The sequence below is a fragment of the Microtus oregoni genome, unplaced genomic scaffold, assembly GCF_018167655.1.
Source record: "Microtus oregoni isolate MIOR12 unplaced genomic scaffold, Mior012 000036F_ref0000092, whole genome shotgun sequence".
Taxonomy (NCBI): Eukaryota; Metazoa; Chordata; class Mammalia; order Rodentia; family Cricetidae; genus Microtus; species Microtus oregoni.
The window spans coordinates 5,457,361-5,472,200 of record NW_024543095.1 but is presented as its reverse complement, the minus strand read 5'-3'; the positions used below and the strand labels follow the sequence as shown (position 1 = coordinate 5,472,200).

The window sequence follows — 14,840 nt, the reverse complement described above, 5'->3', positions numbered from 1 at the left end:
TTCAATTTACAACCCTGGCTAAGCTCAAAAATATTCCACTAACAGTATTCATTCTAAGACAGTATTCCTCCCAGCAAGGGAACATGGGTCTTTTGTTATGTTCACTCTGTCACAGTTAAATCTCTCAGCACCTCACACTGTTCAGGCTAAAGCACACATGAGGACTAACATCTTTATCTGAGACGTCATTTTGAAAAGAGCATAATGATGGGAACAGGAGCAGCAGAAGTATCTAGGGAACTTTCTCTCTGCCTTCTGCTGCAGGAGTATATCAAAACAGCTAGATGAACCTTGACTTGGACTGCCTTAAATTAAGGGCTACATGAGGAATGGTAAAGGGTCTGTGTGGCATTCTGGGGATCCGTGTTATCTATATTAAGTCCCAAACAGTATTTCAGACATGAGCTGCAAATAGAAATCCACATGGGCATACTCTAAATAGAACTGTGATGATCTGCAGCCGAGTTACTTCTCACACTGACAACTTTGTGGCAATTTATTTACAGCTGGTTAAGGATTCACTGAACAACATCAGGATACAGGAAGTTAGTATTCACATTTTGCTTTAGGCACCTAACAAAGCGATCTAACACCTTATTCCATACCAATTTAAATGTTCTTTGTGGCATTTATCATCACCTGATATACCATTCTACCATACGGCGCCCCCACCCCTCAACATACCAATACAGTGCCGCTGCCACCCCCTCTCTCCATGTGTCTAAGAAAGCTCTTCGCACTAAGCCATGAACTGTAGGAAAAGCAAGTGCTATAATGACTATATCCCCAAGACTTCACATTCAATGTCTTTTAATAAGCCAACTATTCTGCATGATTTAAAACTTTTTAATATACTACACTAAACTCAAATGAGGTGAAGTTCATTTCTAATACACTGTGAAACATGCATACTTTTAGGAATGACATTAGCCCACATTTGCAATGCTCCCTTATCTTTTCTTCCATCCTCCCTCCAGTCCCGAGTATGAGGTCATTCTCTTCAGCAATACTGATATTTTGATTCAGAGAAAAGGAAAACGAAACAAAAAACTATCAGAAGACTTAGCTAACTAAAAACTCAATCAAGAGTAATAAAGACAAAAAAAAAAAAAAGCCAAGCTGTGGTGGTACACACTCGGGAGGCAGAGGCAGGCGGATCTCTGTGAGTTTCGAGGTCAGCCTGGTCTACAAGATCTAGTTCCAGAACAGGCTCCAAAGCTACAGAGAAACCCTGTGGGGGGAGGGGGGAAGAAGCCAGGAAGGGGTGGTACACACATGTAATTCCAGCACTCGAGAAGCTGAGGCAGGAGGAACATAACTTTGAAAAGAGCCTGTGCTACATACATAGCAAGACCCTACATCATAAACAACTAAATAAACATATGGACTGTGAATATAACTAATTGGCAAGGGAGTAGCAGAGTGCTTGCCAGGCCCCAGATACAACCAATGCCCAGTACCACAAAAATAAGTAACAAACAAAAATTAAAAATAAGAAAACATCTTTGCCATATAGCCTGCTGCTTACAGACATATTTCATATATAGTCACTATATACAATTTTTAATATAGGACATATTTTACTAACAAAAGTTTGGGAAGCTTTTCTTTTTTTAAAAATATTTATTTGTTTATTATGTATACAGTATTCTTCCTGCAGGCCTCATTACAGGTGGTTGTGAGCCACCATGTGGTTGCTGGGAATTGAACTCAGGACCTTTGGAAGAGCGGGCAATGCTCTCAACCACTGAGTCATCTCTCCAGTCCCTGGGAAGCTTTTCTAAAAGAAAAAAGAAATGTTTAAGGATAAATTAAATTCAAATAAAAAATAGGGTATGGCTCAGTTAATAGAATGTTTATCTAGGATACAAAAAGCTACAGATCCAACTGCCAGCACCCCATGAGCAGGACATAGTAGCAACCACCAGTAATCTCAACACTGAAGAGGTGGAAGCAAGAGGATCAGAAGTGAGGACAGTGTGGGCTATATAAGACTCTGCCTTGCTGGGCAGTGGTGGCGCACGCCTTTAATCCCAGCACTCGGGAGGCAGAGGCATTCGGATCTCAGTGAGTTCGAGGCCAGCCTGGTCTACAAGAGCTAGTTCCAGGACAGGAACCAAAAGCTAAGGAGAAACCCTGTCTCGAAAATCAAAAAAAAAAAAAAAAAAAAAGACTCTGCCTTAAACAAAAACTGTCATTTACCCTAAATGTACCAAATAAATTTGGTCACTTAAGGTCACATGTTCAAAGATGAACTCTAAAAATATAATTAAAAAGAAATCTAAACTATTTTGCCTATGACCAACCCCCTTTCGTTCCCCCCTTTCCTCTAGGCCTGTTGCCCTTCCCCCAAACAATTACATAAAAGGCACTCTGTATCTATTATTTATGTAATTGGTGGGTGACAGAGGCTTCTCCCAAACAGAGGGCCTTTGGCTCATTGTGGTGGGGGAGGGGTGGGAGTCTTTGGGGCAGAAGTGGAGACCTAGTCTTCTGACCAGCTCCTCTGGCTCCTTTTTAACTGCCATCATCACCTCCCAAGCCCACGGCTACACTAGGACAAGATGACCACCCTACCTTGTAAAGGCATGGCTGCCTCAGCCCTTTCTGCTGTGGTGTCCCTCACCTACTTGCTTGGGTAGTGATAGAGAAGTGTGGTAAGTAGTGGATCAGGGAGATCAAGTGACATCCAAACATGGAGTGGGCCTTGCCTTTCCTTCATGCCTATCAAGGAAGCCACTATTTTGGTTGTCTGAACTGTATTAGTAGTCCTCCTGGCCCTTCTCAACCCCTCCTTGCCTATTCTCATGATATCATTGCTTTTTACTCCAATCTTCTTATTCAGTGTACAATGGGCTTCTTTTAAGGCAAAATTTTGTGACATGTCAATCTAAAGAAACATTAAAAAAAAATTAAAAATTAAAAACTGAAAAAAGCTAGGTTGTGGTGGCATACACCTTCAATCCCAGCACTTGGAAGGCAGAGGCAGGTGGGCCTCTAAATTCCAGGTCAGCCTGGTCTACATAATGAGTTCCAGGACAGTCAGAGCTACACAGAGAAACCCTGTCTCAAAAAGCAAAACCACAGGGGGAGGAGGGGTGTAACGTTAAAATTACTGAAAAGCAGTATTTTCTCAATTTACACTAAAGCATTGCTCCTATCATAATAGTACATTGACTTTTTTAACTTTAACTAGGAGGTTTGGGCCTTAAAATATGAGAACCTCAGGCCAGTGCTGGCACACACCTTTAATCCCAGTGCTCGGGAGGCAGAGGCAAGCAGATCTCTGTGAGGGTTAGCCTGAACTACAGAGCGAGTGAGTTCCAGGACAGCCAGGACTGTTACACAACACAGAGAAATGAGAAATCTTGTCTCAAAAAAAAAAATTATATGTGTGTGTGTATATATGTATACATATCTATACAAATACACATATATATGTATATGAGAACCACCACTGGTAGTGCTACACCTCTAATCCTGGCACTCTGAAGACAGAGACAGGAGAATCTTGGTGTGTTTGAGGCTAGTCCAATCTACATAAAATTCCAAGACAGCCAGGGTTATGTAGAAAGACCACCGCCCCCACCCGACCCCCCAAAAAATGGAAAATAGGAATGAGAACCAGAGGGCATTTCCCTTATGGGTGAGGCCTGGTGTGTATACATGTTTCTGTGTGTCTGTACACTGTGCATACCACAACCTAGGCCCTCACTCCTCCCTTCTTCATGCCTTGCACATACTCAATACCACACTGCTTGGTACAAATACTATATATAACTTCATTTCTTGCTTCAACTCTTGCTCATTGTGTGTTTTCTGGACTTCAAATCACCTCAAAAAGAACACAACTGAAATAACTATCTTGGGTTTTCTTCACAGGTTTCTAAAAAAGAAAAAAAAGCTATTCATAATTCTTGAATTACGTGTTTAAATTAATATTGTTCCTCCAGCAAAAAAAAAAAAAAAAACAAGAACCTCAAGATAATGTCCACCATGTACATTTCTCTTATCTCTCACATTCACCAAATTATATTTTATACCTTCAAAGTAGCTTACACAAGTAGGGGTTGGTGGCACCAGAGAAGCAGGCAGATCTCTGAGTCTGAGGCCATTCTGGTCACATAATGAGTTGCAGGCCAGTCAGGGCTACACAGTGAGAACCTATCTTAAAATCACTAATTTACATGAAGCTCACATAACTTTTCACAGCATCAAAAACTTCTAAATTCAACTTTAATTACATCATAACACACAATGGCTTCCCTAAGATCAAGACAAAACTATTTTTTCCATGCTGGAAAGAGAACTGGAAATGTTAGACAAGGTGCTGTACCACCGAGCAAAAACCCCAGCTCAATCCAAACTTTTTTTTAAAAAGATGTGGTCTCACTGTGTTGCCCTGGCTAGCTTAAAACTCACTATGTAGAGCATTCTGGCCTCAAACTCACTGAGATATATACATGCCTCTGTCCCACTCATTTATGCTCTTGTCCTTGCCTCTATCTCAGTTTAGACTTACCCCACAGAAACCCTCAATGTTAAGCCCAACACTTTCTTTCTATTCCTGAACTCAATGCTGTCAGGTTACACCACACTGTCTCTGCACAATTCTTATTATTATGATTTTAAAATTTTCTTCCCACTATTTCTGTCAAAACTGACTGCAATAGGGCTGGCCTGTAGCTCTGTTGTTAAGAATACCTTCCTAGCATTCACCAAGTCCTAGTCTGATCCCCAGCACATTAAAACTAAGAGGAATGGAAAATCAAAAACAATTTTTTAAAAAAAGGTTAATAAATAAAGTATGTTTTCGCTGTAGGTATTCTATTGAAACTGTAGCCTCTCTCCAGTTTTCGACACATAGAAATGTGGCTGGGCACACTGAATTCAAGTAACAGTAAATATCTGCACCACTGAAAGTTACAAACTACCAAGTAATAGATTCTGTAGTTCAACTGTTCAAAGTGAAATAAAGAGCTTATATATTAGTATGTTTCCAGGTGTTCTGGAATAGTGCTAAGGATGGAGAGTATTAAATAGTTCAGGTAACCTTTGCTCTTGGATGAATGTGCTTCAGGCTAGACAGGGTTTCACAATGATCGATCTCTCTCTCTCTCTCTCTCTCTCACACACACACACACACACACACACACACACACACACAGAGGGAGAGAGAAAGAGTACCCAAACAGGGTTTCACAATGATCGATCGATCTCTCTCTCTCTCTCTCTCTCTCTCTCTCTCTCTCACACACACACACACACACACACACACACACACAGAGGGAGAGAGAAAGAGTACCCAAACAACAACATCAAACAACTAATAATTGTTAGGCTCCAGAGTCTGAACTCTTATAATGACAATCATTAATAAATCTAAAAACTACTAAAAGATTAGAATAAATTTTCTTCTAGAGCAAGCCCATCTTTAAGGATTCAGAGTTAGGAAAATAGCCTGAAAGGCAAAGTTAAAAAAAAAAAAATTGGGGGTGGGGGCGGTTTTCGAGACAGGGTTTCCCTGTGTAGCTTTAGAGCCTGTCCAGGAACTAGCTCTTGTAGACCAGACTGGTCTACCTGCCTCTGCCTCCCTAGTGCTGCGATTAAAGGCCTGCGCCACCACCGCCTGGCTCAAAGTAAAGTAAAATTTGAATAACTATATAGGATCTTTAAAAAAAAAGAGGAGGAGGAGAAGATGATGATGATGATGATGGTGAAATAAAAGAAATACACAGAATGTGGTGGCTCATGCCAGTATAAGCACTCAAAAAAAAAAAAAAAAAAAAAAAAACTTAAGATGCTGAACCCAAGGTCAGACTGGTCTACAGAAGTCTACAAAGAATTCCAGATTCCAGATCAGCCAGGGCTACACAGAGACCTTGTCTCAAAATAAAAAATAAATAAGTAAAATAATAGGAAAGAAAGATCTTAAAATTGGCTATAATTAATTATAGGTGTTTTGTTTATAAAAAAAAGAAAAGACAGCAATTATTTGACATAAACCAAGTCATCATCAATTGGGCTATCACATGAAACAGCCCAAGTACATACTCCTAGTCCAAATGGAGTTTGTGGTAATAACATTTTATAAGACTCCAGATGCTCACAAAGAGGACTAAGCATTCTAATGTCCTCTTCTTTTTTTCCCAAGAGCCAATGTAGAGAGCCCACTTAACTGAGAATGCAGATGAGAAATTAGTTTACAAAGGACTGTCTAAGGTACAGAAAATGCCTACAGATAATATTCACTTAGCTTTTCTTGAACTTTTAGCTGTTTCAGAAATTTTGCTAATTAAATTATTTTTCTAGACACAAAAAAGATAAATAATTCAAATGTTCCCAAAAGATACTAAACTATCTTCTAAGGACTACTGAAATTCCAATTCTACACCATGTTTAATATCTCTTGAAGAATAACTGGATGTAGAAAGGCTGCATATATCAAGTTAGTCAGAAGAATTGGTTTAAATAATTTAAATTTTAATTTTTAATTTAGACTTCCTGGGGACTACACAAGCTCCAAAACTTCTTCAGAGAGGCAACTCTGGGCTCTAACTTTGTTCAAGAATTTATTATTGAGGCTGTAGATAAAGCTCAGTGGATAAAGCATGCAGGATTCCTCAGCAGCACAATAACAGCCAATAACTGTATCAGGAGGCAGATGCGGGAAAATGAGAAGTTCAAAGTCATCCTTAGCTACATAGGTGTTCAAGGCCAATCAAGACATTTGAAACCCTATTTTTTCAAAAGTAATAAAGAAATACACTCAGACATGCATATAGATGGATAGATTACCATCTAAAACAGTGGTTCTCAACCTGTAAGTCAAATGACCCTTTCACAGGAGTTGTATATCAGATATTCTGCATATCAGATATTTACATTACAATTCATAACAGTAGCAAAATTACAGCTATTAAATAGCAATGAAATAATTTTATGCTCGGGGATCACCACAACATTAGGAATTGTATTAAGCGGTTAGCATTAGGAAGGTTGAAGACCACTAATCTAGAGTAAAGCAACCAAAAGTACATGATACACATATTTAAAAATGTCAAAATGAACCCATCAATGTGTTTAGATGCCAATGGAAAAAAAAAAACAATAATCTGGCTGACAAGATGTCTCAACAGGTAAGAGAACATGTCAACACACCTGAGTACCTAAATTCAATCCCTGGAACCCACACAACAGGACAGGACCAACTCCTGCAAATGGTCCTCTGACTGCCACATGTAGTGGCATGAGTGTTCTCTTTCTTACACACACACAAATAAATGTAAAAAAATTAATGCTAATAATCAAGAGCAGGGCTTGAGATGCATGCAGCTCAGTAGTAGAACACTTGCCTAGTATGCACAAAAGCAAAACAAAAGCTGTATAAGGCACAGAAAAAAAATGCATCCAATCTAAACTAATGAAGCTGGAGTGGAGCACAAAAGCATAAAGATCTTTTTGTTTGTTTTGTTTTTGCATTTTTAAGAAAGGATCTCTCTGTGTAGTCTTGGCTGTCCTGGAACTCCACTCTATAGATCAGGCTGGCCTTAATCTCACAAGATCTGCCTGCCTGTATCTGCCTCCCAAGTGCTAGGATTAAAGGTGTGTGCCACCACCATCCAGCTCAAAGATCTTTTCTTATTTACAAACACTGTACAATTTTCTGCTTTTTCTTTCTTTCTTTTTTTAATCAGGATCTTTTGGAAAGTAAAGGTAGGCTAATCTCTTGAGTTCAACACTAGTCAGAGCTACATAGTAAGACTTTTTTCTCAAAATACCAAAAGATTCTCAGAAATGTTTAGCTACAAGTACTCAGAAATGTTTAGCTACAAGTACTGTGTAGCCCTTCTTTTTACTGCAAGACAGATCTAGAATCTACTTTGGAAATTTAAGAGATCAGATTTCTTACTATACACTATCGTAACTAGTGATTAATATCCACACATGTATATCACAATCTACTTAGCAACATACACTACATAAACAATGTGTATACATATAGACGTTATACAACAGCCCTAATCTTCTGATATTTAGTCTCACCAATATACTTAAAAGATATTTATCCAGGGGTGGGAAAGATATCTCAGCAGTTAGGACCATTTGATAATCTTGCAGGAGATCTGTATTCAGTTCCCAACATCAATATGGTGGCTCACAACCATCTGTAACTCCAATCCCAGTGATTCCAATGCCCTGTTAGGGCCTACTCAGGGACCGTACATACAGTGCATGTACATACATTCAGGCAAAACACTCATACACAAAAAAGTGTTTATTCAGGGCTGGAAATAAAAGCTCACTGGTAGAATATTTGCCTACATGTCCAAGGGACCAAGATTTAATCCCCAGTAGGTAAAAGGAAATGATTAGAAAGATATGTACCAAAATACAGATTATAAGGCTCATATTTCCATCTACATTTGAATGACACCTATCCTTTATAACTAAACATTAAACTACAATTTTTTATATCAAGAGAAGCATGACAATAATAAAGACTCAAGATACAAAAGAAAACTGGCATTCATTCATTCAGTACCTACTATATGTTTTAGTCTGACCACCTTAATCTTCACTACCATTTTATTAAATGATAAAGCTGAGTTCAGGATGTTCAAGTGAAACTCAGGGCTACCTGACAAAGCAGTCTCCAAATATCCTCAAAGGAGCTTATAAAAATAAACAAACAAACAAACATAAAAAATATACTGCTAGTGGGGGTGATATTTCAGGAACAAGAGAAAAAGCATCAACTACTGTATGGAAGATACTTCCATAATTAACTATATCCTTACAACGAGACAAAAACTAGATGAACTGTGCAAGATAGTACAAAGTGGTAAATTAGAAAAATAATTCAAATTTTCATATAAGTTTAGAAGACTTAAGGAGTATGAAAAGAAATAAAACTGTTTACAAGGATTGCAAATGAAAGTGTGGAATGCTTTTTATGGTGTTTGGTATTTAGGACTCATCAGTAAGTAGACTATGACAAATACTATATAGGAAGAGAACTTAAATCCTTAATTAAAATCATTCTTGCCACCATCTTGCAAATAAGGGAATTGAAAAGAAATGATAAGCTAATTTAGTCAAGGTTACAAAGCCATTAAGCTGAAAAAATATAAAATAAAAAAGACTTTAACCAAATTCACTTGTCCCCAGAAACATGCTACTTCCTATGCTAAAGTTCATGAATCAAAACTGGCAAGAAAGGTGCCTACCTAGTCATAAATGGTATGGCCAAGTGGTGTATGTAGTTTTAGTTTTTAAAACCCAGTCATCGTCTGAGGGACACAGCTCAGTGGTGAAGTGCTTGTCTAGCATGGGCAGAGCCCCTAGGTTCATGTGCTTATTCCCAACTGAGAGAAGGGGGCAAAAAAATAATAAACATTCAAGACAACAGACGAAGTGAGCTGAAATGGGCACAAATAGGATGGTATCTACTTAGGAGTTAATTTCTGGCTAACAAGATCTCCAAGTTAAAATATGCTCTAGATCTTAAAACCTGAGTAAAGGCAGGCATGGTAGCTCACACTTGTAATCCCAACACCTGGGAAGCCTAGGCTAGAGTATGAACCTGCCACAAAACAAAACCAGACAAAAACCTGAGTAAGATTAAGATTAGCCTAGTTACTAATCCCAAGAAAGAACAAAACAACTATAATAAGATTTCTTTAAAAAAGGTTTGGCCGGGCAGTGGTGGCGCATGCCTTTAATCCTAGCACTCTGAAGGCAGAGGCCTTCAGGGCCAGCCTGGTCTACAGAGCAAGTACCTGGGCAGGCTCCAAAGGTCCAGAGAGACACTGTCTCAGAGGGGGAAAAAAAGTAAATTAAATAAAACCAGTTCACAAAACAAAATAGAGAGACAAAGCTAAAGCCTGGAGAAGAGCTCATGGAGGGCCACTGAATGTCAATGGATCATCAGCCAGACTCTCCAAAACCGTAATTTTCTTATTTTATGTATGAGTGTAAGTGCACTACATGTGTACACAGTATACCGAAGACAAAGGAGGGTATCAGATCCCCTCTAACAACTACATTTAGAGAGAGTTGTAAGGGACCTTGCTAGGACCTAAACCTGGGTCTCCCAAAAGAGAAGCACCTACTGTTAACTTCTAGGCAATCCCTCCAGCCCCCCAAAACACTAACTTTCTTTTAAAGACAGGGGCTCTTTATACAGCTGTGGCTGGCCAGGAACTCACTCTGTAGACCAGGCTGGCCTCAAATCTCTGCTGCCTGAGTGCTAAGGTTAAAAACACCATACTCAGATTCCCAAAATACTAACTTTTTTTTTTTGAGACAGAGTTTCCCTATGTAGCCCTGGTTGTCCTGAAACTCATTCTGTACACCAGAAAAATATCAACTCTTAAATACTATAATATTTGCATTTGCCTAACCCTGTTTATCCTAACAACTCTTAGTCTAGTAAAATTATATGTATAAACATTTTATATCAGATAGAGATAATTTGAAAACATTGACAGACAGTTGAGAAATTATCACAACATTCGGGAAGCAAAGGCAGGTGAATCTCTGTGAGTTAGAGGTCACCATGGTCTACAGAATGAGTTCCAGGACACCCAAGGCTATACAGAGAAACTCTGTCTTGAAAACAATTTTAAAAACTTAAAAATAAAAATAAAAAATTATCCCCAATTTAGACCCAAAGTAAGTAAATACATGTAAATCCTGCTTCAATTCTTTAACTTCCAATGCACACTAACAAACTACCCACAATTCTACAAACTGAATCCCAATACCACTGTCAACCAATAAAATTCTATATGGTTACCCAGTTATGTATCCCAACAAAGACAGCTTTCTCTAGTACAGAAAAATCTACGTCTCTTAGATTGAAAAAAGCAACTAAATTAAGACCATAGTTACAAACAGTACCTATTCCCTATTTCTTAGAACTAACTGTTGAGCAGGGCAGTGGTGGCACACACCTTTAATCCCAGTACTCGGGAGGCAGAGACAGGCAGCGGATCTCTGTAAGTTCAAGTCGAGTCTGGTATACAGAGTTCCAGGCTCCAAAGCTATAGAGAAACCCTGTCTTGGGATAAAAACAAAACAAAACAAAAAAGAAAAAAAAAACTGTTACCCACAAAATACCTACATATTCCAGGTTAAACATGGAATGCGGCATTCCTGCCCCCATCATCTGAACAATTAGATACAATTACCCTACACAACCTCAGCTAAGCATTATTCATAAGAAATGTTCCTTTTCATATATATGTATATGTATGTATGTATGTATGTTTTAGAATTGACCTACTGTTACTTCCAAAAGTTTTCCTACAGTCCTTTTATTCTGTCAGCTCTAACTTCTCTATGAATATTCCTATTTCTCATTTCTCTGAGTGTGCACGCGTGTGTGTGTGTGTGTGTGTGTGTGTGTGAGAGAGAGAGAGAGAGAGAGAGAGAGAGAGACAGAGACAGAGAGACAGAGAGAGAGAGAGAGAGAGAGACACTATTTTCAGGTACCCACAGAGTTTTCAGCAGCTCTAAGCTGCCAGACACAAGTGCTGATGGAAACCTAACTCAGGTCCTCCAGAAAAGCGGCAAGTGCTCTTAACCACCAAGCCAATCTCTCCAGCCCCATCTACATATTTTTTAAACTCAGTCTTTATGAATGGCCATCTGAAAGTGCATATCCCCATTAGTGTTACTTAATGTATCTATTTTTGCATTCATATTATTTTATACCTACAACCTTCCTCCTCTATCACTAAGGTGAATATTGTCTTTCTGAATACAGCAGACTAACAGGGAAACTTTCTTGGTTTTTTGGGGGTTTTTTTGTTTTTGGTTTTGGTTTTTGGTTTTTCGAGACAGGGTTTGTCTGCATCTTTGGAGCCTGTCCTGGAAAGACAGGATTTCTCTGTGTAGCTCTGGAGCCTGTCCTGAACTCTGTAGATCAGGCTGTCCTTGAACTCACAGAGATCCACCTACCTCTGCCTCCAAAGTGCTGAGATTAAAGGAGCACACCACCACTGCCCAAACTCTGACACACATTATTGTTCTGGAACATGGCCTCCAGACAGGAAAAACCATCCCAACTAAACTGTCTATCCAAAACACTTAATACTTTTGCTAATAAATTTTTTTGTAAAAATCCTAACACCGGGTTGGAGGAAAAACTCATCCTGTAAGAGAACTTGCTGATCTTTCAGAGGACCAGAGCTCCATTCTCAACACCCAAGTCAAGAGACTCACAAGCACCTGTAACTACAGTTCCAGGGGATCCATATTGTCTTTTTGCCTCTATAGGCACCTGCATACTCATGTCAAATACTCAAACAAACAGTCATATACATAAATAAAAATAAAATAAAAAGAAACCCACGCCTGGAGTGGTGGCTCACTCCCTTAATCCCAGCACTCTGGGGAACTCCCAAGTTCGAGTCCAGTCAGCTCTACATAGTAATTTCCTGTCCCAAAGGGAAAAGAAAGAAATCCTAACATATATATAATCAGACATCATTTATCCTCAATTAGAAATTGTGAAACTATTAGATAATTGATTAAAAGTATAAACATGTATGAAAATTATAAAACCAAATTTAAGTATTTAAGAGAGGGGAAGAAAAGGTCAGTGAAATGCAACTCAGGAGCCAGGGCAAACATCTGTATTTGCAATATCTTATTTCTTATGCCAAGTAGGAGAATACATGACCATTTGCAATTAAGTCATTTCCATATTTAACATATTTTAAATGAATTTTAAAAAGAGTCAATGATTCATGAACATCTGCCTTTCTGACACAATAACAACCTGTTATATCTAAGTTGCAGTAGGTGAACATTGCTACATCTGGGCCATCCATCCTGTCATTTACCTAAGCCAAGAAAAGGAAAATTTACAAGCCTACCATCTCAAACTTTCTCTTAGACATCTCTTAAATATACTACGGGTTTTCACGCTGTAACTACACATAACTAGTTCTTTCACAAGTCAACAAAGATTAACGTCTCTAATTTCATCTTTATATCCCTAAATTGCCATTTATTCTTATGCCTTATTACTCACACAATAAGCTTACCCCTGTAAGTCTGCGTAAAATAACGCAAAACGAACGATAGAATACATAACTACTTCCATTTGGTTAAATGCACTTAGATACAGTTTATCTCTATGCAAGAGTTTAAACCCACTGATAAACGAACTTCTCCATTTTAATCTTTAACATCAAAATTAAGACACCATATATCCACAAATGAAATGGCATCTCAGCAAATAACTTAGGGCAATCAATCCCAAGTCTGTCCACTGAACAAGTCCTATTCCTGAACCCACGTTTACACCACCCAGTACTCTTCCCTCCAAAGTGGAGAAGATTCAGACAGCCTCCCAAATACCAATTTCTAGCTCTCTGTGGTGAAACTAGTTCAAACGGCCTGAAGTTTCACGGATTTACAAGGGGCCTAGACTTCTTGACCCTGGAAAGGTGGGAGCCCAGAGCTAGGGGGCCCTGTCTAACCTTCCTTGCACTCTGCGAGTTCATCAGACGTCCACGCAACAGTTCAGACAGCTGGCCCTCCCCACCCCCACCCCACCCCAGCCCACCCCAACCCACCCCCATCCGGACGCACTCCAGAGGGCACCGCACTTGAGAGGACGGGAGAACAGCCGACGGGCCGCTACTCCCCGGGAAGGGAGGGCTAGACAGCCGAGAGCTCCACAGCCAGCTCGGAAGCTTCCCGCCCCTTGCCTCCGGCTACCCACCTCTCCCGCCACAGCCAAGTCTACCAGCCCTTCCCTTCTGGTCCAGCCCGGAGCTGCTCCAAAACCTCGTCCAAGAGCCCAGCGAGAGCCTAGCCCTCTCCGGCGCAGACCTCCTGAGGCCTCCTGACCTCTCCGCACAGGGCCAGGCCGGTCCAGGCGCACAAGGCCCGGAAAGCAACTCTCGGAGCACCCCGCCTCACCGGGCCCTCGCCCCCAAACGCTGGGCTAAACAGAGAGTCCGAAGGTCCTCCGCCGTAGCTTCCGGGCCTTCGTGCCATCGCCGGCCCTCCCGCTTCCCGCTGCCATCCAGAGGCCGAGCCCCGGGGCTGGGTGGCTTCGTTGCCCAGCATCCAGATCGCCCGGCTCCGCCCGCGACCGACACAGCCCCCGCCCGGCGTGCCACGCTCACCGCTGAGCGCTGAGGCCTGAAGGGTAGCCCCCGACGTGCCGTCGATGACTTTGATGGTCCCGCGGCTGGTGACGGCCAGGATGGCGTTGAGCGCCGGGTGGTAGGAGAGGCTGTGCAGCCCGTCGGCGTCGCAGCGCATGCAGCCATCCCGCAGCACCAGCCACTCGGAGACCCCGGCCGCCCCCGCCCCTGCCGCCGCCGCCGCGGAGGAGCAGCTCGGGCCCGAGGCCTCCGCAGCCGCAGCCGCCATCTTCCGGCCTGCCCTCAGCACAATCACACTGGGAAGCGGCTCAGTGACAGTCCCGGGAGGTGCAGCACCACAGCCAGTCACCATCCGGGGCCAGGGGGCAAAGCGGAGCGCGTTAGCCGGAAGTGAAGTCAAGCGCCCGCACGCACGGGGAACGTCGGCCGCCGGGCCGGCCAGGCCAAGCGGGCTGGGAGGCTGACGGGGGAGGGGAGAGAGGCCGCACCACCAGAGGGGCAGGGGCGCCGGGGGCGGAGCATGCGCTGGAGCGCCCGCAGGGTCGAGCGCTGAGGGAAGCGGATAAGGGGGACGGGCGGAGGAACAGGGAAGGCGGGGCGGGGGCGGGACCCGGCAAGGTGGACATGCGCGGAAGGGCTCGCCGGGCTGCCTAGGCGACTCGCCGGCCGTGGAGGGGGCGGGGCCAGGGAACCTCCGCGCTTGGAGCA

At 41.7% G+C, this 14,840-nt stretch overlaps 1 protein-coding gene across 6 annotated transcripts in view; it reads right to left on the bottom strand.

Moving 5' to 3' along the window:
* Birc6 (baculoviral IAP repeat containing 6) overlaps window positions 1-14,499 on the bottom strand; it is a 187,690-nt gene extending 173,191 nt beyond the window's left edge. For 3 of the 6 annotated variants that reach the window (XM_041631170.1, XM_041631171.1, XM_041631172.1), the window contains exon 1: window positions 14,151-14,499. In XM_041631170.1, the coding sequence (XP_041487104.1) occupies window positions 14,151-14,484 (334 nt within the window). In that variant the 5' untranslated portion in view covers window positions 14,485-14,499. The remainder of the gene's footprint in view (window positions 1-14,150) is intronic. The other 3 variants (XM_041631174.1, XM_041631175.1, XM_041631173.1) reach the window with 2 other exon arrangements.
* Between the last annotated feature and the right edge of the window lie 341 nt (window positions 14,500-14,840).